At 37.4% G+C, this 26,165-nt stretch overlaps 2 protein-coding genes and 1 pseudogene across 5 annotated transcripts; 2 read left to right on the top strand and 1 right to left on the bottom strand.

Moving 5' to 3' along the window:
• Nucleotides 1-4,578, top strand: LOC104220939 (ABC transporter A family member 2-like; annotated as a pseudogene).
• LOC104220941 (ABC transporter A family member 7-like) lies at nt 4,154-25,469 on the bottom strand. Of its 4 annotated transcripts, XM_009771905.2 has the most exons (20): nt 25,283-25,468; nt 24,843-25,125; nt 24,666-24,745; nt 24,377-24,506; nt 23,931-24,050; nt 23,713-23,837; nt 22,913-23,074; nt 21,295-21,457; nt 21,097-21,222; nt 20,906-20,989; nt 19,548-19,909; nt 18,186-18,386; nt 17,876-17,985; nt 17,676-17,760; nt 17,365-17,493; nt 17,163-17,268; nt 16,870-16,958; nt 15,365-15,415; nt 14,881-15,203; nt 4,154-4,244 (listed from the first exon to the last, which is right to left on the bottom strand). In XM_009771905.2, exons 1-19 carry the CDS (start codon nt 25,337-25,339, stop codon nt 14,925-14,927), a joined length of 2,742 nt encoding a protein of 913 aa, XP_009770207.1. In that variant the 5' UTR covers nt 25,340-25,468; the 3' UTR covers nt 4,154-4,244; nt 14,881-14,924. The 4 variants fall into 4 exon arrangements, with proteins under 4 accessions (XP_009770207.1, XP_009770209.1, XP_070006474.1 ...); XM_009771907.2 differs by lacking the exon at nt 15,365-15,415; XM_070150373.1 differs by lacking the exon at nt 15,365-15,415 and having other exon boundaries at nt 21,097-21,457; nt 25,283-25,469.
• On the top strand, nt 7,118-14,178 carry LOC104220940 (uncharacterized). Its single transcript, XM_009771904.2, has 3 exons — nt 7,118-7,529; nt 7,577-8,575; nt 13,979-14,178. Exons 1-2 carry the CDS (start codon nt 7,118-7,120, stop codon nt 8,437-8,439), a joined length of 1,275 nt encoding a protein of 424 aa, XP_009770206.2. The 3' UTR covers nt 8,440-8,575; nt 13,979-14,178.
• Nucleotides 25,470-26,165: the final 696 nt, after the last annotated feature.

The following is a 26,165-nucleotide window of genomic DNA, read 5'->3' as shown; positions in this document are numbered from 1 at the left end:
GTTGGCTTAGAGAATTTGAAGAGATAGAGAAGAAGATCGAGAGAAGAGCAATATGGAATTGCAGGGGGGAATCCCTCTGCTGGTGCAACAGTACAAAGCATTATTCAAGAAAAATTATTTACTGGCATGGCGTAACAAGCCAGCCACATTCCTACAGCTCTTCTCATCACTCTTCTTCATCTTCCTTCTCTTCGCCATTCAGAAAGCTAGCGAAGGTGGCTCGTCCTCTGTTGAGAAGGATTTGCCCGACCCTGAACCTCTTGTCGCCCCACCTATCCCCCCCTGCGAGGACAAGTTTTTCATTAAGGTCCCTTGCTATGATTTCATTTGGAGTGGCAAAGATAGTTAAACTATTGGTGATATTGTCAGAAGAATTATGGCTAATAATCCTGGTAGGCCTATTCCTCCCAACAAGGTATGGATATATAATGGACCACGTACAATCACTCGCGCGTTTCATTCATTCATTGATTTTCATTCTCTTTCCTTTCTTGTACAGGTTCTTGCATTTAACACCAGAGAAGAAGTGGATAAATGGCTTTTCAATAATCCTGTGCGTTGTACTGGAGCTCTGCACTTTAATATAATAAATGGAAATATTATCAATTATGGTATACAGACAAACTCTACCGAAGTCATGAAGCGAAGAGTTTTTCAAGATCCAACTTTTAAGTTCCAAATCCCACTTCAACTAGCAGCAGAGCGCGAAATCGCGAGGACTCTCATTGGAGGTAGGTATATATGTGATGTTGTTATGATTCATTTACTAGCTAGATATATAATGATGGTTTCTTCTTTAATTTTCTTTCAGATCCAAATTTCCCCTGGGTTGTCAGTTTAAAGGAATTTGCACATCCTCCTGGTGAAGAAGCCACTACCACGTCTAGTATGGGGCCAATCTTTTTCCTGGAAGTTACTATATTTAGTTGTCTTCCAAATCACTGCTTTCATCACTGAAAAGGAACTCAAGCTTCGACAGGTATATATCGCCTTTTAATTTTGCCATTTTGATACTGTCGAAAATATTCATTGGTTTATATTTGATTCTCTTACAGGCAATGACTATGATGGGTCTCTTTGATACTGCCTATTGGTTGTCATGGATCACTTGGGAAGGACTCCTCATTTTCATCTCTTCTCTTCTCACTGTCATCTTTGGAATGATGTTTCAGTTTGATATTTTCTTGCGCAATAACTTCATAGTCGTCTTCCTTCTCTTTTTCCTCTTCCAACTTGCTATGGTATGTATGCCTCCATGCATATAAAACTTTTACCTAATACATTCCATACAGTTTTTACTTATTGAGATATATAATTATGTTCCTTTTGCAAGACTACTTTTGCATATTGGCTGTCTGCTTTCATAGACAAGTCAGCTTCAGCAACAACTGTGGCTTTCTGCGTCTTTATTGTTGGTTTCATTACTCTGGTAAGGCCATATCTTGAAATGGTTTATTAATTAGTATTACTTGAGTAGAATAACATATATATTATGTTCCACTTCTCAGATGGCTTCAGGTGGTGGATATCCCTATTCAAATGCTTATGACCAAAGCCACAGGAATTGGTGGTCCTTGTTCCCACCAAATCTTCTTTCTGCAGGTCTTCAGTTACTTACTAGAGCAACTGAAACTCCTAAAGATCCAGGTATTAGCTGGAGTACTAGGGCAAAGTGTCTACCTGCTGAACCAAAGTGCGTAATTACCATGGTAAGACTAGACCACACCTCTCAATTATTTGATTTCACCACCTCATATATATATATATATATATATATATATATATATATATATATATATATATTCCCCTTGTTTTAACAGCATGATGTATATATATGGCTCGTGACATTGTTTTTTCTCTTTTTCGTTCTGGCTGTATACTCTGACAATATAATTCCAAATATCTCTGGTGTGAGAAAATCAAAATTCTACTTCCTATTTCCTGGATACTGGACTGGTAAAGGTGGAAGTAAAGTGAGAGGTAAACACAAATTTACTAAACTGTCTACTACTACTTTTATAATAAAGCTAGTCCGTTAATTCCTTTTTCTATGTTAGAGGGCGGTTGCTGTAGCGTCTGTTCAGGTTCATTGCCAATGCCGCAAATTACTACACCAGATGACGAAGACGTTCTTACAGAAGAAAACACAGTTAAAAAGCAAGCTATGGAAGGTGGATATTCCAAGATTGCAGTTCAAATTCGCGGCCTTATCAAGACATCCTGGAAAGTCAAAAGGTTTCTGTTGTTTATCAACAACTCCTCCTTTCCATAGTGTCAAGGTACTTCATCTCTATTGATGCTGCAAAATTTAGTAATAACAAAAACTTACGAGTCCCTCTATTTCTGACGACCATTCATGACTGTAGGGCTTATGGTTGAACGTCGAAAAGGATCAGCTACTTTGTCTTCTTGGGCCTAATGGAGCTGGGAAAACTACTACGATAAGTTGTTTGACTGGGATTAACCCTGTTACTGTTGGAGATGGTAATAATGGCTTAGTTTCTCACATTGTATGATCGATCATTCAAAGTTGCAAAATGTGTTAACATGGAGTGATTTTTTCAACAGCATCAGTATATGATCAGTCCATACGAAGCTCTATGGGCATGACAAACATTCGAAGGATGATGGGGGTTTGTCCCCAGGTAACTCCTCCTCTCTCTTTTTTTCTCTGTACTTTTCTCATTTTAAGTCTCTAATAGAACAAGCTGCGTGCTAATCCCCACAGTTTTAGATTGGAGGAACTGACTCTTTGATTTCAATTTGTAGTTTGATATTCATTGGGATACATTATCTGGTCATCAACACCTTCAGTTTTTTGCCAACATTAAAGGTCTACCCCCTGCTTCAATAGACACGGTATTACACATATGCCTAAACTATATCAATCCTCTTATACCAATTCTTCTATGGGTAAACTTATAAACAAAGCTGTTTCAAATATTACTAAATCAGTTCTTCTATCAAAAACAGGTTGTAGAGAAACTATTAGCTAAGTCAAAAATCACAAAGGTAGCAGCCAAAATGAGATCTTGTAGTTACAGTGGAGGAATGAAACGACGACTTAGTGTTGCTATAGCCCTTATTGGAGATCCAAAGTTGGTTATTTTGGATGAACCGGTAGGTAGTGGTAATTAACTAGAATTCTTACTTTTATGCTAAAAATAATTTTTGTTCAACATTTTCTTTTCATGATACTCTGTAGACTACTGGTATGGATCCGATAACGCGAAGGCACGTTTGGGACATAATTGAGGATGCTAAAAAAGGGCGTGCCATTATCTTGACAACCCATTCAATGGAAGAAGCTGATATCTTAAGTGACCGCATCGCTATCATGGCAAAGGGAAGGCTTCGTTGCATTGGAACTTCAATAAGGTTGAAATCTAGATTTGGAACTGGTTTCATTGCTACTGTAAGCTTTTCTGGGGAGACGACATCTCAACCTGAAGCTGTGAAACAGTTCTTTAAAAGTGTATGTCAATAGATACTTCTTTTACTCTCTTTTTTTCTCTTTCAAGGACTGGTAGTAATGACATATAAATTCTACTGACAGCAGCGTTTGGACGTGGTGCCTCAAGAAGAAAGCAAGTCCTTCCTAACTTATGTTATTCCTCATGACAAGGAGAGGGTGTTGACGGTAATACCTAGAATATCTTAAGAATTTAACTTATATATACTGCCAGTATAAAGAAGTTAAACTCATATCCGTTTGATGATTGGCCTTTACACCTATCAGGACTTTTTTGCTGAGCTTCAAGGTAGAGAGACAGAATTCGGCATAAAAGACATCCAGCTCGGTCTTACAACTCTAGAAGAAGTTTTCATGAACATAGCTAAACAGGCAGATATTGAAAGTGCAGCAGCTGAAGGAAGATTTACAACTCTTACTTTGAGTACAGGGGAATCAGTTGGAGTAAGTCAATTATCAGGATCTTCATTTACATAATATTAGTACTAGATAAAATTTGGTGGAAAAAATTTTAAATCTAAATTCATGGTGGAATAAGTGACATTTCTTCTTACTGTTCAGGTACCTGTGGGATCAAGATTTGTGGGAATTCCAGGAACAAAATCTCCACAGAATCCTGGAGGTATTATGGTGGAAGTATATTGGGAGCCAGATGATTCTGGTAGACTTTGCATTTCTGGTCACTCACAACACATGCCAATACCACCTCATATTCAACTACCAGATCCTCAAAATGCCAAATCGGCTAGACCCCTAGGAGTTGTAATTGACCCTGCACAACTCAAAATGTTACAGTTATAACAAAATATTAGGAAATATAGGGACCTAGGTACGTAAACTCAGATAAAGTATGAGATCAAAAGTGTCCACTGTGCATAGTCTTATCCAATTCGAGTCTGAGTTTACCATAAGCAGCTAGCTCTTCAAAAGGTGAAAGTTTTGCAGTAGGAGCCTTTAGTTTGTTGATTTGGTTCAAAAGTTTTGCATATCATTTACGTGTATAGGACCATAGGTAACATGTCGTAAATTTTGCAGTTTTCTTGTAACACAAGTATCTCCTTTATAATGACATTTTTGGCTAATGTATAAGCATATTTACGACAGTATCATAGTGATACCAATTTTGCAAGTTTCACTTGCATATACAGATTTTTTCTGCCAAGAATATAGCACTTTATAAATTCGTTACTAGTTTAAAGTGCTTTCTGTGGCTCAGTGATGGTGAGAACTGAAGTGTATGAATAGAAATCTCTTGGTAAAGTCTAAGTGATGCTTTATTTTGTAAACTCATCTATGTGAGCTTCCATGTGACCAGGAGGTCACGGGTTCGAGCCGTGGAAACAACCTCTTGCAAAAATGCAGGGTAAGGCTGCGTACAATAAACCCTTATGGTCCGGCTTCGTAACCAGTTCTAAGTCCATTGAAAGGAATAATGGTAAGTTAACAGTAGATGTAAACATATTCAGATTAAAATGAGTCCTTATTATACTAATAACATATATAGAGAATCCATATCACTAAGTCCAATTATTCTGGGATTGACGCTGTAACACTCCTCAAAATTATAAAGTTTCGAGACACGCTAATTATAGAATTAAATTATTATTATTATTATTATTATTATTATTATTATTATTATTATTATTATTATTATTATTATTATCTTGCCTATAGTGAAAAAATATATATACACACTTAAATAATTGGATATACAATTAGAGAAATATTAATAATTTTTAATGTTAGTAATTACTAAAAGTATGTGTAATAAAATACTACTTAAGTCAAAAAAAGAAAAGAAAAGGGGAAGCACGTGCCAAGTAAGCCCATAAAGGGCTATTGGACCTAACATAATAGCCTCACAGAGGCATGAATACTTTACAAAAGCAAACAGAATTAACATTCTGTTTGCTCGAGAAATAGAGGCACCAACTATTCACGCAGGGCAACGAAAATTCTAGGGTTCTTCATAACTCACTGATTTTTTTACTCAGATATATAAAATTTCCTATTCTCAATTACCCTACAGTAGTAATAGGTAAGAGATGAATAGTTAATTCCCTTCTTTCTCCATATCAACAATAAATTTCATGTTTAGGTGTGAAACTTTAAAATTGATTAAAATGCACTGGTTGTTGTAGAATCAATTGTTTGACTGGTGTAAATTAGACTGGGGTCTACGTATTGGCTCGAGAAGTTTTGAAGTGAGTTGATATAACCCTTTACTAAAGTGGTTTAACTCACAAAAGCACTCACACAAATGTTTGATGAATTGCATAAAAGAGTTAATATATACTTAATTGGAGTAGTAAGTACCTATTAGCTTAGAATTATTTTCTAGCTAAAGTTTAGATGATTACTTGGATATATGTGCATAAATTTCAGATTTTTATGTTATTCTTATATGCCATTTTCATGTTGAAAATTCATGAAGGATCAAGAACCTTTATAAATACTTTTGAATGTTTATTTCATTCTTATACCATGCCTTACATTTAAGGATACTAGTATGAGTATGTATAAAAGATTTAGACTTGAAAAGTTACAAGAAGAAGTTTTAGAAAGAAAAGATTTTTGGGAGTATCCTTTATTCTGAGAAGGGGTCATCGTCCAGGCCTAGGGTCCTGACCAAGGCGTTGACTTCCTGAAACTACCTATTCGATCAGGTTGGGATCGAACCCGTGCCGATCACACGGTGACAAAGACAAAATTAAGTCAGGATAGTTGGAACTCCCAAAGTATAAAGTGAAGTATTTTTTTTATAAGAAAGAAAAAGAAAAGAATTTTATTTAGAATATTCATAAACTGCTATTATGCAATTATTTAGAATTATTCTTATAAGCTTTATGTTTTACATGCATTTAGAACCTTTGCGCATAATGTATATGTTATTAAAGTTTCGCCCCTATTGTTGAAACTCGCTGAGTATAATGGATGGTACTGACGTTCCCTTTTAGGAACCTACGCTGGTCAGCGGTACAACGTAGGAACCGGATTTGCAGGCGAATAGGCTACGAGTTAGGACTTCCTTCTCTTCCAGTGCTATTGGTGAGCTCCGCTTTTGTTCGTGGAGTATTCCTTAGAGCCATCTTTATTTAGTTATTTCTTTGTTACTTAGAGAATTGGCCAGGAAATCTCATGTCTTGAGCAGTGCATCAGTTTATCAGTAGAGGCTTCATAGACATAGTCGTTGGGTTAAGATTCAGATGTTTTTGATAATAACTTAGCAGTATTTTATTGGTTACTATGAATAAAGTTTTGGAGTTGATTTATTTAAATGTTTAAATTAATCAAAAGTATTTGGTTAGAGTATTGCCTTATTGCATATAAAGTTTGGAGTTATCATAGATTTGATAAGCAGAGATGGTTCGCTCGGTCATGTTTAGTGATCGAGTATCGGTCCTGGCTTGTTCAGAAAATGGGTCGTGACAAACTTGGTATCAGAGCCTCAGGTTTATGGAGTCCTGAGGGTCTATAAAGCCGTGTTAGTAGAGTCTTGTTTATGTGTATGAAGTGCGCCATACTTATAAACAGGAGGCTACCAACATTTAGGAAAAGTCTTATTTTTCTCATACTTTAGATCGTGCAGTAGATCCTGCCCCTAAGAAATTATCTAATGTATTCGTTTCTCCAAAACTCACAGAAATGACTCGTACTCGCAACTCTGACACCAACACTCAGGATGCTGCTCAAGAAACTATTGCTACTATTGTGGTTCAAGACAGAACTAAAAAGGCTTCAACTCAAAAAAGGAAGGGTAAATCTACAAATGGGGTTCAAGTACCCCGGGTTGAACATGAAGAAGGGGTGGAGCATGATTATCCAGTACCTCAAGATCCAGTGCCTCCCCCAACATCAGCTCCGGCTCAGACAACTATATCTCTAGAGGTGAGTCAGATGTTTAATGCAGTCAACAGTGCTATGGAGATGTTTAAAGCCTTCATGGCCAACCAGAACGAGAGAAGAGATGAGATTTCACCTCAATCAAATAGACATAACAATTCTGAGTCGTCAAGAGTGAATGAATTTTTGAAGTTGAGTCCTCCAGTATTCCATGGTTCTATAGTTGACGAAGATTCAATGTTGTGGCTGGAGGGTGTGAAGAAAGCCCTCCGAGCGTAAAAGCATTTGATGATGAAGCTGTAGAGCTGCCTGCTTACCAGCTTAGAGATGTGGCTGGCGCTTGGTTTGAGATGTGGGAGAAGGAAAGAGATGAAAATGATGGTCCGCCTACTTGGGAAGAATTTGAAGAGGCTTTCATGGCTAACTTTATCCCGGAAGAGGATAGGGAAGCTAAGGCTACAGAGTTCGAACAGCTCAAGCAAGGGAATAAAAGTGTGCAAGAGTACTACATGAAATTCATAAGGTTAGCTAAGCATGCTCCTCACATGGTTACGACAGAAAAAGCAAAGATTCGCAGGTTTGTTGGCGGTTTGGCTTACCACATTAAGGATACGACATCAGATGCAACGGTAGGAATGACAGCTTTCTCCTCTGTTGTGGGGTTCGCCAAACACTTAGAAAAAGACAGACAACAAAGGAGAGAAGAAAAAGAGCACAATAAGAAAGCTCGGATAGCAGGCAGGTTTAATGGTACATCCAGCGGAGGTGAAAGGGATTCCTCTAATAAGGAGTCATTAGCACCAGCTCTGTCCAGTCATCAGTCAGGTGGTGGGTCTTCCTTCAAACGTACCCAGAGTTATGGAAATCAGTCTCGCCAAAATCAGAATTTTAGGACATCATCCTCACATAGCCAGAGTCATGCTGAGCAACATTCACACCAACAAAGTCTTTGTGGAACATGTAAACGACAACATTCAGGTCAGTGCAAGCTTGGGTTTCATGGTTGCTACCATTGTGGAAGCATTGGTCATATAAAGTCCAACTGCCCAAAGTTGCGACGTAATTTCAGTGGTGGATCAACTCGTCCTTCTAGTTCCTCAGCTACTGCAGTTGCACCACCTTAGGGTCGTGGTTCTCATAATCAGATCGGGCATGGGGCAAGCAGAGGTGCAGATCGAGTTACTCAGGGAGGGGGACAACCCCGTTTGTTTGCTACACTTTATCGTCAGAGTGCAGAGGCATTTGCAGAAGTTATTACAGGTATAGTTTTAGTCTGCTCACATAATGCTTATGCCATAATGGATCCAGGTTCAACGTTTTCATATGTGACTCCATACTTTGTAATTAACCTCGGACTAGAACCTGAATAACTTAGTGAGCCATTCCTAGTATCTACTCCAGTTGGCGAGTCAGTGAAAGTCACTAGAGTCTATAGAGGTTGTATAGTTTCAGTCCAAGGTCGTAACACCAAAGCAGATCTCATAGAGTTAGAAATGGTGGATTTTGATGTGATCATGGGTATGGATTGGTTGTCTTCCTGCGATACCATGTTAGATTGTCATGCCAAGATAGTCAGGTTCCCATTTCCAAATGAAGAAGTCTTAGAGTGGAAGGGTAGTTCAGCATCGCTTGTAGGTAAGTTTATTTCTTACCTTAAGGCACAACGAATGATCGGTAAGCGGTGTCTCGCCTATTTGGATCACATTATTAATCAAGAATCAGAACCACCAGCTCTCCAGTTAGTGCCAGTTGTTAGAGAATTTCCATAATTTTTCCCAGATGACCTTCCCGGACTTCCTCCCGAAAGAATCATAGACTTCGGCATTGATCTCATGCCAGGCACGCAGCCCATATCTATACCTCCTTATAGGATGGCTCCAGCAGAACTTAATGAGTTGAGAGAACAGTTGAAAGACCTTCTGGACAAGGGTTTCATCAGATCGAGTGTTTCACCGTGGGGTGCCCCGGTCCTGTTTGTCAAGAAGAAAGATGGGTCTCTCAGAATGTGTATCGACTATAGGCAGTTGAATAAAGTTATCATTAAGAACAAGTACCCACTGCCAAGAATTGATAATTTATTTGATCAACTTCAGGGTGCAAAGTACTTTTCAAAAATATACTTGAGTCGAGGTACAATCAGTTGAGAATCAGAAAAGAGGATATATCGAAAACAGCCTTTAGAACTCGCTACGGGCACTATGAATTTCTAGTGATGTCCTTCGGGTGGACAAATGCTCCAGCTGCATTCATGGACCTCATGAACAGAGTTATCAAGCTATTCCTGGATACCTTTATTATTGTGTTTATAGACGATGTTTTGGTGTACTCTAAGAGCAAGGAAGATCATGCAGAACACCTCAAAATAGCCTTGCGGACCTTGAAGGAAAATGAGCTTTATGCCAAGTTTTCAAAATGTGAGTTTCGGTTGCAGTCAGTGGCATTCTTAGGCCACGTGGTATCTAGTGAAGGAATAAAAGTAGACCCTCAGAAGACAGAAGCAGTCAAGAACTAGCCTAGGCCGACAACGCCAACCGAAATCAGGAGTTTCTTGGGGTTAGCTGGCTACTATAGAAGGTTTGTGGAGGGGTTTTCCTCACTTCCAGCTCCATTAACTAAGTTGACTCAAAAAGCATTTAAGTTCCAATGGTCAGACGTTTGTGAGCAGAGTTTTCAAGAGTTAAAGAAGAGGTTGACCACTACACCTGTGTTAACCTTGCCGACAGGTTCGGGTGGGTTCACAGTGTATTGTGATGCCTCCAGAGTGGGCCTTGGTTGTGTTCTTATGAAAAATGGAAAAGTTATTGCTTATGCTTCCAGGCAGTTAAAGAATCATGAAAAGAACTACCCCACACACGACTTGGAGCTTGCAGCAGTAGTGTTTGCATTAAAAATATGGCGACACTACCTTTATGGCGAGCATTCTAAAGTGTTTATAGATCACAAAAGCCTCCAGTACATTTTCAAGCAAAAAGAACTAAATTTGAGACGGAGAAGGTGGCTCGAGTTATTGAAAGATTATGACATCAATATCTTTTATCACCCGGGCAAAGATAATGTGGTAGCAGATGCACTTAGTAGGAAGTCAATAGGTGTCTTGGCCCATCTTGCAGTACAAAGGTGATCTTTTGGTCAAGAAATTCAAAAACTAGCAAACGATGGAATTAGATTGGATGAGACCGAAGAAGGAGATATAACTGCTTATGCCTTAGCGCAATCCTCCTTTGTTGTGCATGTTAAGGCTAAGCAAGACGAAGATCTGTATTTAGTGAAATTAAAAGAAGGAGTTAGAAGCAAAGAAATCACTGCTTTCACTCTAGGAAGTGACAGAGTTTTGAAGTTGAATGATCGGTTATGTGTGCCTGATGTAGATGGTCTTAGGAAGGCCATAATGGAGGAAGCTCACAATTCGAGGTACTCTATCCACCCAGGTGCTACCAAAATGTATCTAGATTTGAAAGAGTTGTATTGGTGGAAAGGCATGAAGAAACAAGTAGCAGATCATGTGGCTAAATGTTTAAATTGCCAGCAAGTCAAAGCCGAGCATTAGAGGCCTGGTGGCCTAGCTCAAGACATAGAGATACCACAGTGGAAGTGGGAGATGATTAATAGGGATTTCGTAGTAGGTCTACCTCGCACATACCGTAAACATGATTCAATTTGGATTATTGTAGACCGACTAACAAAGTTCGTGCATTTCCTACCAGTAAAGACGACAGATTCCGCAGAGTAGTATGCGCAGTTGTACATCAAAGAAATAGTCCGATTGCATGGTACTCCAGTTTCAATCATATCTGACAGAAGCCCTCAGTTCACGGCGCATTTTTGGCAGGCATTTCAGAAAAGATTAGGTACCAAGGTCAATTTAAGCACCGCTTTTCATCCACAGACCGATGGCCAGGCAGAAAGGACCATTCAGACTCTCGAAGATATGTTGTGTGCATGTTTTATAGATTTTGGAGGTAATTGGGATGGTCACTTGCCACTTATAGAATTTACTTACAATAACAGCTATCAGGCCAGCATTGGTATGGCTCCTTATGAAGCGTTGTATGGGCGGAGATGTAGGTCTCCAGTGGGTTGGTTTGAACCAGTAGAGGTGCCATTGATTGGTCCAGAGTTTGTTTGTGAGGCTTTGGAGAAAGTTCAACTAATTAGAGAAAGACTTAAAGCAGCTCAGAGTCGTCAAAAGTCTTATTCTGACAAGAGGCATCGTGAGTTAGAGTTCATGGTTGGTAATAAGGTGTTTTTGAAAGTTTCACCAATAAAAGGAGTTATGAGGTTTGGTAAGAAAGGGAAACTTAGCCCTAGATTTATCGGACCTTATGAAATTCTAGAAAAGAAAGGAAACGTGGCTTATAAGCTAGCGGTACCCGTTGAGTTGTCCTCTGTTCATCCTGTCTTTCATGTGTCTATGTTTAGAAAGTACATTCATGATGAGTCGCATATAATACCTGCTGATACCATAGAAATTAAAGAAGGTTTGACTTATGAAGAGGTACCTATATAAATTCTCGATAGACAAGTAAGAAAGTTGAGAACAAAAGATATAGCATCGGTAAAAGTTTTGTGGAGTAATCATGGTTCAAAAGAAGCTACGTGGGAGGTCGAGGAAGATATAAGGAAGAAGTATCCTTATTTATTTGAGTAACAAGGTAGGTGAACTTAGGTTTGGCTTGACATTTATATTTCATTTATTAAATACAAGTTAGCAAGTGTTTATATCCTTCCTAGATTATATTTAATTGTTGTAGTGATCTAGTTTATGCTAGAGTATATTTAATTCATTAAAGTGATTTACTTTTGCTAAAGTGTTGTGCTTTAGATTCTAGTTAGTTATTGTAGTACCTCCTTGCTGGAGCGTGAGTAATTAATTTATGAGTTGTGTATGGTGCCTATGAATGACCTGTTATGATATATTTGGTTGTTGGTGGTGTATTTGTGGTATTTGTGACAGAGATATTTTTTGGACAGTCCAATTTACAAGGGAAACTCTGTCAAAAGTTTTGAAAATTTAGGGAGTTAGCGAAAATTTTGAGTCCCTTGGAAAGGTGAGTAGGGCTAAGAAAACTTAAGAGGCTCAAGGACCTAAGAAATGATTGTTAGCATAAGAATAAGGCCCTAGCAACATTCGAGGACGAATGTTTTTAAGGAGTGAAGTTTGTAACACTCCTCAAAATTATAAAGTTTCGAGACACGCTAATTATAGAATTAAATTATTATTAACTTGCCTATAGTGAAAATATATATACACACTTAAATAATTGGATATACAATTAGAGAAATATTAATAATTTTTAATGTTAGTAATTACTAAAAGTATGTGTAATAAAATACTACTCAAGTCAAAAAAAAAGGGGGAAGCACGTGCCAAGTAAGCTCATAAAGGGCTGTTGGACCTAACATAATAGCCTCACAGAGGCGTGAATACTTTACAAAAACAAACAGAATTAGCATTTTGTTTGCTCGAGATACAGAGGCACCAACTATTCACGCAGGGCAACGAAAATTCTAGGGTTCTTCATAACTCACTGATTTTTTTTACTCAGTTATATAAAATTTTCTATTATCAATTACCCTAAAGTAGTAATAGGTAAGAGATGAATAGTTAATTCCCTTCTTTCTCCATATCAACAATAAATTTCATGTTTAGGTGTGAAACTTTAAAATTGATTAAAATGCACTGGTTGTTGTAGAATCGATTATTTGATTGGTGTCAATTAGACTGGGGTCTACGTATTGGCTCGAGAAGTTTTGAGGTGAGTTGATATAACCCTTTACTAAAGTGGTTTAACTCACAAAAGCACGCACACAAATGTTTGATGAATTGCATAAAAGAGTTAATATATACTTAATTGGAGTAGTAAGTACCTATTAGCTTAGAATTATTTTCTAGCTAAAGTTTAGATGATTATTTGGATATATGTGCATAAATTTCAGATTTTTATGTTATTCTTATATGCCATTTTCATGTTGAAAATTCATGAAGGATCAAGAACCTTTATAAATACTTTTGAATGTTTATTTCATTCTTATACCATGCCTTACATTTAAGGATACCAGTATGAGTATGTATAAAAGATTTAGACTTGAAAAGTTACAAGAAGAAGTTTTAGAAAGAAAAGATTTTTGGGAGTATCTTTTATTCTGAGAAGGGGTCATCGTCTAGGCCTAGGGTCCTGACCAAGGCGTTGACTTCCGGAAACTACTTGTGCCAAAGTAGGGAGCACACGAGCCGAGGGTCTCGTTACTGAGAATTTACTTAGCCATGCTAAGGTTTGAGACATGAGCACCGAGAACCATGAAGCGAGTGGCACCTCGCGGATTGGGTCTATTCGATCAGGTTAGGATCGAACTCGTGCCGATCACACGATGACAGAGACACAATTAAGTCAAGATAGTTGGAATTCCCAAATTATAAAGTGAAGTATTTTTTTTTATAAGAAAGAAAAAGAAAAAAAATTCTTTTAGAATATTCATAAACTGCTATTATGCAATTTTTTAGAATTATTCTTATAAGCTTTATGTTTTACATGCATTTAGAATCTTTGCGCATAATGTATATGTTATTAAAGTTTCGCCCCCTGTTGTTGAGACTCACTAAGTATAATGGATGGTACTGACGTTCTCTTTTGGGAACCTACGTTGGTCTGCGGTACAACGTAGGAACCGGATTTGCAGGCGAGCAGGCTACGAGTTTGGACTTCCTTCTCTTCCAGTGCTATTGGTGAGCTCCGCTTTTGTTCGTGGAGTATTCCTTAGAGTCATCTTTATTTAGTTATTTCTTTGTTACTTAGAGAACTGGCCAGGAAATCTCATGTCTTGAGCAGTGCGTCAATTTATTAGTAGAGGCTTCATAGACACAGTCGTTGGGTTAAAATTTAGATGTTTTTGATAATAACTTAGTAGTATTTTATTGGTTACTATGAATAAAGTTTTGGAGTTGATTTATTTAAATGTTTAAATTAATCAAAAGTATTTGGTTAGAGTATTGCCTTGTTGCATATAAAATTTGGAGTTATCATAGATTTAATAAGCAGAGATGGTTCGCTCGGTCATGTTTAGTGATCGAGTGCCGGTCCCGGCTTGTTCAGAAAATGGGTCGTGAGGCATAGTTAGTTGATTGCTTGTTATCCTTTGCCAGAGTGTTCTTAATAGTACGTTATATTTTTACAGACCTATAGCTCTTTAGTTCGGTCTTCTTTTCAAAAAAAAAATCGACTCAATTGAGACATGCTATATCAACTAGAATGAAACATTTTCTAAAATTACAATTCTTTGAGACCACTGTTTAATTGTTCAAAGATCTCAATTATCAATGCTGTCACACAATATCATGCAAACCAAGTTAGTAACAATAAAATGGCAACATTTATTTATTCATGAGTACCTCATGCTTGAGAGTGAGGATACGGGCGATAAGGGCAAAGAAGAACCTTTATGTTCTAAGTAACAAAACCATGATCCTTTATACCACAAATCAACAATCATTCTTGTCTAGAAAAAGAACAACTTCAATTCACATCTTACAAGCAAAAGAATGAAGGATTCAAGCAGATGAAACTTACTGTATAACATCATGCTTTAAGATTATTAGTAGAACTGTAAATCACTATGCCTCAGTTGCCACCTTGATGAAGACATCCTCCAATGTTGTGTCAGCCAAACCCCAAGACTGGACTGGAAATCTCTCCTTTGCTTGTCTAACTGTTAGGAACACATCTGAAATTTTCACCTCATCCTTTGGCAGCTCAAATTTCTGAGTTCCATACAAATGATATGTCTTCTTCGCATTTGGAGATAGATGTTTCACTAAGTCTTCCACTTCACTTCCATTTTCGGGTGATGTAGTCATGGTGAACATGTAGGATCCCCCGTACCTAGCCTTTAACTGCCATTTCACAGGTCAACATATTACATACTATATGGTCAGAAGGATGTTCCAGCATACACACTATAGCTTTACCAGTAAATAAAACTCTCCATTCAGCGGGGTTATACAGAGGGAGTTTCTGCTAATTGGACGGTATAGAGGTAGCGATTTTAGAGTACCATGATTTCCGATGAGGCGTCAATTGTTAGAAATAGTGCCTTCGGGGAAATCTGATAGAAAAATATAAATAAATGGTCATGAAATAAAATCACGGTGGGCCCACTTCCCAAATACAGTATGCAGAACATTAAAAAATGAACTTAGCTTCCAATATGAGCAACCTATGGGGCAATAACACGTAAGTATTTATAGAAATACGGGAATTCATCCCTCTCCATCCGCGAGGTCATAAGTTCTTTCTTTTGTTATCTACAGATAAGAACGAATCGGATCGATTCGACTGATATGATAGATGGAATGAGAGTTTGTGTTCTAATTGGTTAGGACTTTGTTTCCCTTTCATTATCTTCTGCTCTACTTGTATAGGTTGGGAAAGGGCCGGGTGAATTACTTTTGGGAGCTAAGTCGAAGATCTCGGTGATTTTATGAGTGGTTGATAAACTGCGATTGCACTTTTCTTTAGAAAGTCCCATGGCTGTGAGGCTTGGCAGATAAAGAAAACGGTGGATACTTTTCCGGGTAGAAGGTGACAACCCAAGGTGGCTCTTAGCTACACATCAGTGCTCAAATTCCTTAATCGTTATTGCCCAGGCTTCGATGATCAACCCCGGGCACATTTAGGTTTTGATCTTCGGCCATCCTGGTCCTCGGGACCCAAAACTATATTATTCAACTATATTTCCTTTAAAATGAAAAGATGCAAAAGGTGTTGATACTTCCTATCCACATAGAAACCTCTCTCTTCCACACGTTACCAGTGGATGCTACAACCGCTATCACTTTGGCAGCAGGATGGGAATAAAGGTTGAGGAGGCAGGGAAGAAAAGGTTATTTGCTATTGGTTTACCCTTATATCAAGCCTTGGTACGGCCTACACACGATGGATGAAGGTTTTGGCAAGGTTAAGAATGGATGGTACCTATAATCAGACCCAACTGTAGCAGTACTTGAGAAGAATACGATGTGCATTAAAGCTAACATGTTTATGCAGACATATTATGGGCTTTGAATTTCATACTCATTGAAAGTATGCTCATCTCATATTCTGCAATTTAAAATTCACTTCCAGATTCCAGAATCCACGTTTTACACAAGTTCATTGATCCTTAACTTGTTTCAGAGCCTTCCGTTTTTGTTAACAAAGAATTATGGAATCGCATAGATTTTTCCGGTACTTCTGCTCTAAGATATTCATATGGATCAATGAAATGAGCATCACATGATGAAAATTAATAAAATTTGATCACACTAGATAAGAATTTAGCAATCATATAATGGAATGATTCAGCAATAAAAAAAAAAATATCCAAGCTCCAATTGCCACTCTCCCCACCCTACGCACGCCCACTCCTTCAATAGATGTTATCCTAGCTAATTCAGTAGGAAACTAATCTAGAATAATACCTTCTTCCAGCAATTCCGAAAACAGATACAAGCCTCAAATGTGACGGTCAAGTTCCAAAAAATTGAATTGTAAACTAGCTGGTAAGATCATAACAGTCACCTCATCTGTAGTTCCCAAGCACTGGAAGTTTCCATCCACAAAGATACCTATCCTATCACAAAGATATTCTGCCTCATCCATCGAGTGTGCTGAGAGGAAGAGAAAGAAAAAAATGTTATCCCTAAATGACAGCAGAATGGAACATAGAGCCTAAGTTTGCTCCATTTTCTAAAGATGCATAACAATGTTACGGGCATGTAATTATCGCATGGCAATTGCAGGCAAGACTTCAAGACAACTAAATAGTAGCAACCCAAAACAAAACTTGTATAAGTAAGAGTGGAGTAGAGTACTGGTGAGAATGATTGCTCTATCTTGCTTTGCATGCTTCACGACATCCCACAACATTTTACGTGAAGCAGGATCAAGTCCGGTGCTGGGCTCATCCATATAGACAATCTTAAAAAATTTGACTTCTGTTAGTAATAACCAACTGGAACCCAGAACTTCAGGACAATTTCAAGGCATAATATAAGAGGACAGATCTGTACATACTTTAGGGTCCCCAATCAATGAAATGGCTACACTGAGTCTTCTCCTCATACCGCCACTATATTTTTTTGCTAATCTGTCAGCAACTCCTCCTTGGGAAAGATTAAAACTTTTAAGAGATTCCTCCACTGCCTGTTGCAATAGGATAGTATCAAAGAGAGGAAACCAAAATGCATTAAACAGTAAATCATCGTGATATAGGGCTTTCTCGGAATATCACTAAACAAATTAATAAGAAAACTATCCAAACTGTTCCTCAATTTTGGCTTTAGATAAGCAGGTGTTGAAATGACGTTGATGGTTATGTTACATACTTGGCTTAAAGCAGCACCCTTGAGATTTTTCAGTCTTCCATAAAAGAGTAAGTGTTCCCTTCCTGTTAGGGTATCCCAGAGCAAGCTAATAAGCATTGGAGAAACAGAAAAATGGAATGAGTCAACACTTCAAAATTCAAAACAAGAGCAAAAATGACGCCACAAGTGTTCTTGGCCATGATGAAAACAAATAAACTTACTCATGTTGTGGACACACACCCATGCTACCATATATTCCGTTCATTTGAGTCCGCAAATCTAAACCCTCAACATACGCACTACCAGAGCTTGGCTCCAAAAGCCCAGTCATCTATCATTTAGTACCATAGCTTGCTTGATAAGTTCCAACATATTGAGAATGATAGGAAAAGAGTGCAATTTACATAATTCACACCAGATCTTTATTTACCCCATGATAACATGGCGTATGGTTTTTTTTCTTTTCTATATAACATGGTGTAGGTGGGTAGCTAAAATTCGTTCCCAGTTACTTTAGATAATTTTACTAACCATGCCAATAAAAGTAGTTTTGCCTGCACCATTTGGGCCAAGCATGCCAAAGCATTCCCCACGCGGTAATGCGAGAGTTAATCCTTTAACTGCAATTTTATCAGGGTTCCCATCCTTTCCTGGATACATCTTTTTGAGGTTGTAGCAAATGGCAGAATAATTCGAATGTGGCTTTTCTAGCAACTGTTCAACCTTCTCTCTCTGCAAAAGAGAGCCAGAAAACGAGAATGAGATGACTCCAGTATAGACATAGTGCAGGTCAATTCAAGTGACAGCGACTAAAACACAGAAAGCCTCCAAAAAATCATATTGAAGCCATAACTCAACCTCAAAAGCTAACTCATAATATGAGGATTTTCCAAGACAGTATAAGAAGACAACAACCTATACAGTGAACCAATGTGAGACAATATGACACCCATGCACGGTCAGGCCAAGGCATTTCAAATGTGGACAACATAATATATGGGAACCAATATTGGGTAAACTAAGAATAGAAAAGGGTTTGACTCTGATACAATGTAAGAAAATAGATTTTCCGTCTAACTCAATCCCAAAAGCTAGCCCATGAGGTAAAGATTGCCAAACTCAGAAGGAGAAAATAGCTCATTCCCTATCCCCGGCTTCCCCCCTCCCCCTCCCCCTCCCTCCCATCTCTGCATGCCTAGGACTAGACATCTGGCTTAAACCTCGATGTACCCTTGGTGTAATTCAACTCCAAAAGCTAGCTCATGAGGCGAGAATCGCCCAACACCATAGAAATATAACATCCCGTTACTTCAACTAACATGGGACACTTAATACCCTGCATGCCTAAGACTGGACATTTGGAGCATGAACAATAAAACTTGGGGACCCAACATTTGCTAAACCAAGAATTGGGATGAGTTTTCCTCTAATGCCATGTTAAGAAAATCAACATTGTCCAAAAATATACAAGGAGACAACAACTCATTCTATCAACTAATGTGGGACTCTACCACCCTCCCCAAGGTTAGACATTTGGAGCGTGAACAACATAATATCGAGGCTCAACATTTGGTAAACCAAGAGTGGGGTAGGTTTGACTATGATATCATGGATAGAAGTACACATAGGACCTAGTTAAACCCCAAAAGCCAGCTCATGAGCTCAGTATTGCCCACAATCATATAACAAGACAACAACCCATTCCCTCAACCTATGTGGGACTCATAACAACCTCTGCATGCTCATGACTGGATATCTGGAGCGTTGACAATATATCTTTGGGGCCCAACTAGTTCGAAGCATTGTGCTTGCATTTATGGTCCATGAATTCATGAACCACTTCAAAGACTTTTGTACATGAAAATCTTAAGTAAAGGAGGCAAGATGAATCACCTCTTCGGAAACGTCATTGTCTTCAATTTGAACACTAGATTCCGCGCTCTGAAAAGAAGGTTTCTCCAATGATGGCGAATGCTTCTTTTGAGAATTTGGCAAGAAGAACAGAAGACTCCGACGGTTTCCACTTCCAGATGATATAACTTGGTCAAAGTAATAGGAAACAATCAGAAATACCACCCACTCCATTGACATGATAATCAGAACCTCTCTCATGCCATTATTGCTGTTACTAAGATACTCCCAGGGCATCCCATAAGTCCCTACCCTGAATCCCCCACGGGCATACTGGGACAGCTCATATAACCCTCGATAAAGAGAAAATCCAGGGTATAATTCCATGAAAATTATCCAACCACCTACTCCACCAACAAAAAAAAGAAAAGAAAACACCCCATGTTATTGTGGATGAGAGATACAAGTAGAATCCAAATATAATGAATAAATGAAGAAGAAAAAAGCATTAGACCAGAAAATAAAATTACTGCTTGAAGTAATCCACCAGAATTTCTATTTCTACTGAAACACAACAGGAGTAGATAAACAGCCATAATTGTCCAAACCACCAGATCAGGTGGAGGAATTATACCACATTGGTTGTCCAGAATACATAATGGTGACAGGCTATGATGGATCGGAACTACACCATTCTTTTCAGAAGTATTTGTAAGAAGTGTCTTTGGAAAAGAACATGGAACATCAATTAATAGATATTGCCAAATTGATGGGCTTTTTTTCCCTGTGAAAATGATCTATTTAAGATAACATGAAAAATATGAAAGGACAGTCGACTGTTTCATTTGTCATAGGTACAAAGAACCAAGCGATCTCGCAGAGAAGCAGACTGATCGGATGCGTAACTCGTAACGCAATTTTAGGCCTTCCAACATGTGGACATGCCTTGTTTCCTTAACCTTGAGCTGATCTAATTATTTTTCCATTTTGATCCTCTAAAGCTACTTGGAAGAGAAGACAAAAATAACGAGTCAAAGGCTACATCTAGAGCTGCCACCTCCCAAACAGCCAGTAAAATATGCTCAAGTGGACTTAAGGAATGATTAAGATACAGAAAACAAATTTATCTCTCTTATTTTAGATCAGAGGATTAAGATAAAGTTTCCGGCAGCTTTGCACCTAATCCAAGATGTATTGAGCAGTATTTATCGTGTTATAATGTAAAAGACATCAGTTAAAAAGAGTACAAGATCAGTTCCTTGATAACAAAATGAGTCTTATAAAGTTGAGTGAGTTGGCAAAGCTATAAAGTGCCCACATTTATCAGAAGATAATTGTCTACCACAGTTAAAGGTAGAATAATAGATTTATGAACAAAGTAATTGGGTTAACCTACTTACGAGGAAATGATGCATCATCAACTAGGGGCTGGAAAAGGAGAAAAGCCAAGATCCCCGTCCCAAAGACAATTGTATAGGCAACAACTGCAACATCCATTGTTAAGGTTATTATTCATGAAAATCGATCCTCTTTTGAGTTGATTACTCATGTACTGCAAAGAACTTCTACAAACTTCTGCACTGGAACCAACCTGAGGCAGTCTTCAGATTTGAGAATACTGCAGCTAATAGAAAGGCCATAGAGATTTGCAGGTTTGTGAAGACAAAGTAAAAGATGCACTGGACACCATATGAATTCAGCTTGAAAATCGTTAACCCTGTAAAACAAGAAAATATATTGAACCAGCTCGTGTAAACGTGAAATAAGCAGCTGAACTGTGCCGTATTACCTGTCAATACACCAAATCCAAAATAACAGCACATGTAGATCAAAGATATGACAACAAAATATGCGTAAGTAATCATCCAATAAGGAACATCTCCAAGGCCATGCATCTTAATCATGATCCGTAACTTCTGTTGCTTCTCGTAAACCAGCGATGATAATATAACCTACATTAAAAGAACTGTCCACTTATATCAAGATGGAAGAAGTGAAGCAGTTCTGTAGTCAGATAAGTTTATAACTCTACATAGAAAATGTAAGAAAGTAACTAATATCCTTGTCTTAAATACCAAAAGAATCATACTCTTGCAATTTTTGTTCTCTGGAAATGCCTTTCAAGTAGGAAATTATGATCAGAAAGACATAGTAATTTCAAAAAGATAAACATTTACTTTCATGAACACGGAGCAGTTATGGTTTTAGTCGTGCATGTATCGGATGTCAAAACAGGGCCCATCCCGTGGTTGCATCATTTGGCTTTCAACTTTGAATATAATCACGACATAAAACAGTTACCTAAAACATCTAATCTTTTATATTATGAAAATGGTCTAACCTATGATATTCGATCACTAAGACTATCACACCTAATTATGAAAGAACACACAAAAGTATTGATCTCAGTAATTCTGATATATTCCTTTCTTCTCTTAGTTATTAACAAAATATTTATGAACTTTCTCAAGATAATGGGATAAACTAAATATTATACCAATCACAAGATTTTTATGCAAAAAAAATTCTAAATTCTAACCAAAACTTGGATATACCTTAGCTCCTAATTTCTATAGGGAAAAACTTAGCATGAAGAGGAAAAACTGTTGAAGACATAATTAAGTAAATAAAAGTGTATTATCTCTAATAGCTTAAGCTTTTAGATGAGATGGTCACACAGTTCAACAAAAACAAAAGGGAGAAGGGGCTTAAAAGTTAATAATCATGTAAGATCGATTGAAATTGGCTCTTGAAAGTTTTAACAAAGAATTATCAACTGAGAGAATCTTAAGCACTAAAATGTATATACATTTTTGTTTCTCCAAATGAATGCTTTTGAACTTGTTTGTTATATTACATTACATAAAAATGTGACGCGAAGTCTTTTTGTTACAATTTATGCTTATTTAGGGAAATGGAAAGACAGAACTTCAATTTTCTTGGAGCATTAGATGTATGTATTTTTGTTCTGAACTCTGAAGTGAGGATAACCATACACTTCATTTGTATGGTGCTTTTGCAAATCTAGATGCTGTAAAGGATTTGGAAACAGCCTACTATCAAAAAGTATCACATGAAGTGGATCTTTCACCATGTAATTGTAGTTATAAAGTAAGTATTTGTGACTGGACTAACTTCAAAAGTGGATTTGAAGTGCCGGATCAGCTCTAATGTAATAAACGAAAACAATAATAGAATATAAGTAGATAAAATCTTTTTTTCATAACAGCTGAAGCTCGAAAACTATATCTATGGACCGCTAAAATGACTTCAACTCGAAAGAAAGTAAATCATCAAAACACTAGAAACGTCTAATAAATGATAGATGCAAAAAACTTCCACCAGAAAAGCATCTTTTGATGCAATCATGCAAGTTGCAACTCTTCACAAACTAAATAAATACTTACCGGAAATATTTGTAGAATGACCCATGTAAAAAAAACAATATTGAGAAACGTAGATATGTCATCTGGCCTTCGGAAGCCACCAGGAATTGGCATCTCAGCTACAAAATCTAGAACCATCTTCGTAGAGGGACCACGTAAAAACTGGAGATAGGCATTCGTTACCTACACAGAAAAGCATAAGAATCTCATATGTCCAACATGCTGCCAACAGCATTCAAATATTGTTGTACAATCAAGGAAATTTAGAACAATAAAATGTGAAATACATTGCATCAAGAAGAAGGTGTGCAAATGTTGGCACCAAGCATTAGAACTTAGATCAAGTTAGTATTTGCCAGCACATATTCTCAAATGTTGGCACCAAGCATTAGAACTTAGACCAAGTTAGTATTTGCCAGCACATATTCTATTAGTAACCAAGCTGTCTGTTGCATCTTTAGTTTGTTCGTTATAGAGTCTATCTAAAAAATACTACTTATAAATTTCAAGCTTTCATATATTTGCTCCTTTATCTACACAATTTCTCATGATTCCTAATTTGCTATGTTAATTCAAGTTCGCATTACTACTTCCAATCAAATGATGCTCTCTCACTATTTGTTCAAAGCTTGTGGTAAGGAGAAACATCATTTGATGCTGAAGATGAAGATTTAGGTTAATTTGTAAAAGCAGCAAGCTCCACCTGCTAAGTACAATCCAACAATTAACTGAAAAGAAATTAAGAATATTTAAACTATATAGCCTTTTTATTGATTTGGTAAAGCTTCTATTCAGTGCATAAAAAGGGTATAGGGATATACCATATTCTCAGCACGGGGTATTTTCAACAATTGAGGTTCATCACCTAGATGAAATTCCTCATAAGTAGAATTGTATTGAATGTTGACGTTGAAGTTCTCTCCACTTGTATCCAAGAAATCATAAGCTGTGGGAGACGAGAAAAGTATCAGTGGGAAGCATATCCCTGCGGGGATATCAAGACGTGAAACTATAAATTCCAGGCATCTAAGAGAATAACCTGCCAAAACTTCATTTAGTTTCCCCTCTGTATTTCCTTCTCTGAATCCTTTGAATTGCTCATCATTAATCTCCGCAGAGGTATTGCGCCACAAATTTAAACCTTCCACGCATATGACCTCTAAATGTGGTGTAGAAGTAAAATTTAGTGCATGTTACAGACTTCTACAGTTTAAAAATATTACTCAAGAAGAAATTGGGTACATTATAAGCATATAGAATGCCTAAGGACAGGGAATGAGCAAATAAAACTCACACTAAGAGTCGGATTAAAAAGTTTTGCAGAGTAGCATAAGAAACGATTGAACTTCACGGGCTTCATTTTAAATTGTTTTTTTACTGCATAAATCTGATGACATTGCAGAACTTGGAAAATAAAACAAAAGAGATAGATCCAGCTATGTTCTAAAGATATTAGCACCAACAGACAGTATCAAAAGACATTACCAAGTTGCAGTCCTTCTGATGTGGAGTTTGTGGAGAGCGAAGGTATTGCAGCAGAACATTGAGGTCGCACATGAAACAGTAAGTTCGGGACATATGACGAATAATAGCTGATGTTTGTTCCCTGAAATATCTTCCAAAATCACATATTACAGAATGGTAATAAAAAACATGATAAGCAGAATAAAGACTTCAAATTTGCTACAACCTAACTCAACAATCAAGACCAAGATTCAAGGATAGGAAACAATAGAAAATGAGGGAATCAGAATGAAGAGGAAAGAGAACTCACGAAAACCCCATTGGCAATAGTTTCAAAATCAGAAGTTGAATTTGGTTCAGGAGAATCTATGAACAGATTCCCAGCCACACCTACCACAATTCACAAATTAAATTTAGAAAAATTGAGCAGACTCACCCTTTTTTTTAGGGTACTAAAGGTAGCATATGAGAAAAACAACAAGTTTACTTTCTCCAAGGGTTCTGTTGTTCCCTGTGATAAGTACTGTTGCAGGACAAGAACCAGTTTCTCTGCAAGACGCATCAGGCAAGCCAGAAAATGGCAATGAATCGGTCTTCACGGCACGAAATTGGGGAGAAGGGATTTGCAATAAAGGAGGAAATTCATCAGGAATGGAGGGGCCTTGTTTCTCTCTTTTAGCTTTGTTGCCGTAGCTTTGTAAAACACCTAGCAATATAAAGAGAAGTGCTGGGAACAAAATCACCTTCAAGTGTGACTTCACATGCCGTTTCTAAAATGTGGAAAATAAACCAAAATCAATAGTCAGAAACTATATATGTGATTTCTCTTATTCATGTGACTAATGAAATCAAACTCAAAGAAAAAGAATCCAAAAACAGATACAGAAACTCGGTAATTATGAAAACAACGAGTTATTGATCACTTACATGGTATATGAGGTTCTTGCGGAACAAAGCATTAGCTTGGTTCAAAAAGTGAGCCATTGATGAAAAAACGTTACTGTTTCCGAATCCGAATAAATACAAGAGAAGAGCTGGGAATTGGGATGTCCCTTTTACTTCACATTGGTGCAACTAAGTGCATGTTCGACTTTACCGATGAATATGAACTGATGCCATTTGTAAGCTTCTTCAACGGTTTTCTTTATGCCAAAATTACCCTTTCTGAAAGTCTAAAATGCCCCTCTCGAGTTTCTTGTCTTAATAATTTGTTGTCTTAGAGCCCCGACAAATATATATACTCTCTCCGTTCCAATTTACGTGAATTTGTTTGATTAGGCACGGCGTTTAAGAAAAAAAAAGACTTTTGGAATTTGTGGTCCTAAACAAGTTCAAATAGGGCCTAGAGTATTTGTGTAGTTATAAAAACTTCTCATTAAGGGTAAAATTGTAATGTTAAGCTAAATTGTTACCAAATTTAGAAAATGTTCATTCTTTTTGGAACGGACCAAAAAGTAAATAGGTTCACATAAACTGGAATAGAGGGAGTATAAGACACTAGGAAATATGTTTTGAAAACATCTGTTCAAACACATTTTCATCTCAAAATTAAACTTCACTCAAATCAGATTTTTCAAAACAAATTTGAAAATCTTTGGACAACTTAATTCGTTAATTACAATGAAATCCAATTAGAATATCCACGGCTAGCAAGAAAGAAGCATCCTCACTGCTGCCTTGTATATCATCATTAATCTCCATATTGATCTCCGTTTATGTAATATTCTCTACCTATTGAAAATGGTTCAGCATTCATGACTGATACCAACAATTTACCACCTTTTAGATAGAGGCAGACTAGAAATTTATA

This window comes from Nicotiana sylvestris, chromosome 6, assembly GCF_000393655.2.
Source record: "Nicotiana sylvestris chromosome 6, ASM39365v2, whole genome shotgun sequence".
NCBI lineage: Eukaryota > Viridiplantae > Streptophyta > Magnoliopsida > Solanales > Solanaceae > Nicotiana > Nicotiana sylvestris.
Note: the sequence above shows the minus strand (reverse complement) of the source record. Positions and strands in the feature narration are given on the sequence as shown.

Coding starts and splice junctions, on each gene's coding strand:
- LOC104220940 (XM_009771904.2), top strand. CDS start 7,118: ATGACTCGTACTCGCAACTCTGACACCAACACTCAGGATGCTGCTCAA. Junction 7,530..7,576: donor GAGTCCTCCAGTATTCCATG/GTTCTATAGTTG, acceptor GAGGGTGTGAAG/AAAGCCCTCCGAGCGTAAAA.
- LOC104220941 (XM_070150373.1), bottom strand. CDS start 25,339: ATGGCTCACTTTTTGAACCAAGCTAATGCTTTGTTCCGCAAGAACCTC. Junction 17,986..18,185: donor AAACTACTTTTATTGGCATG/GTTAGTAAAATT, acceptor ACTAAATGATAG/ATGACTGGGCTTTTGGAGCC. Junction 16,959..17,162: donor TAGAGCAATCATTCTCACCA/GTACTCTACTCC, acceptor TCTTCCTCTCAG/CACACTCGATGGATGAGGCA.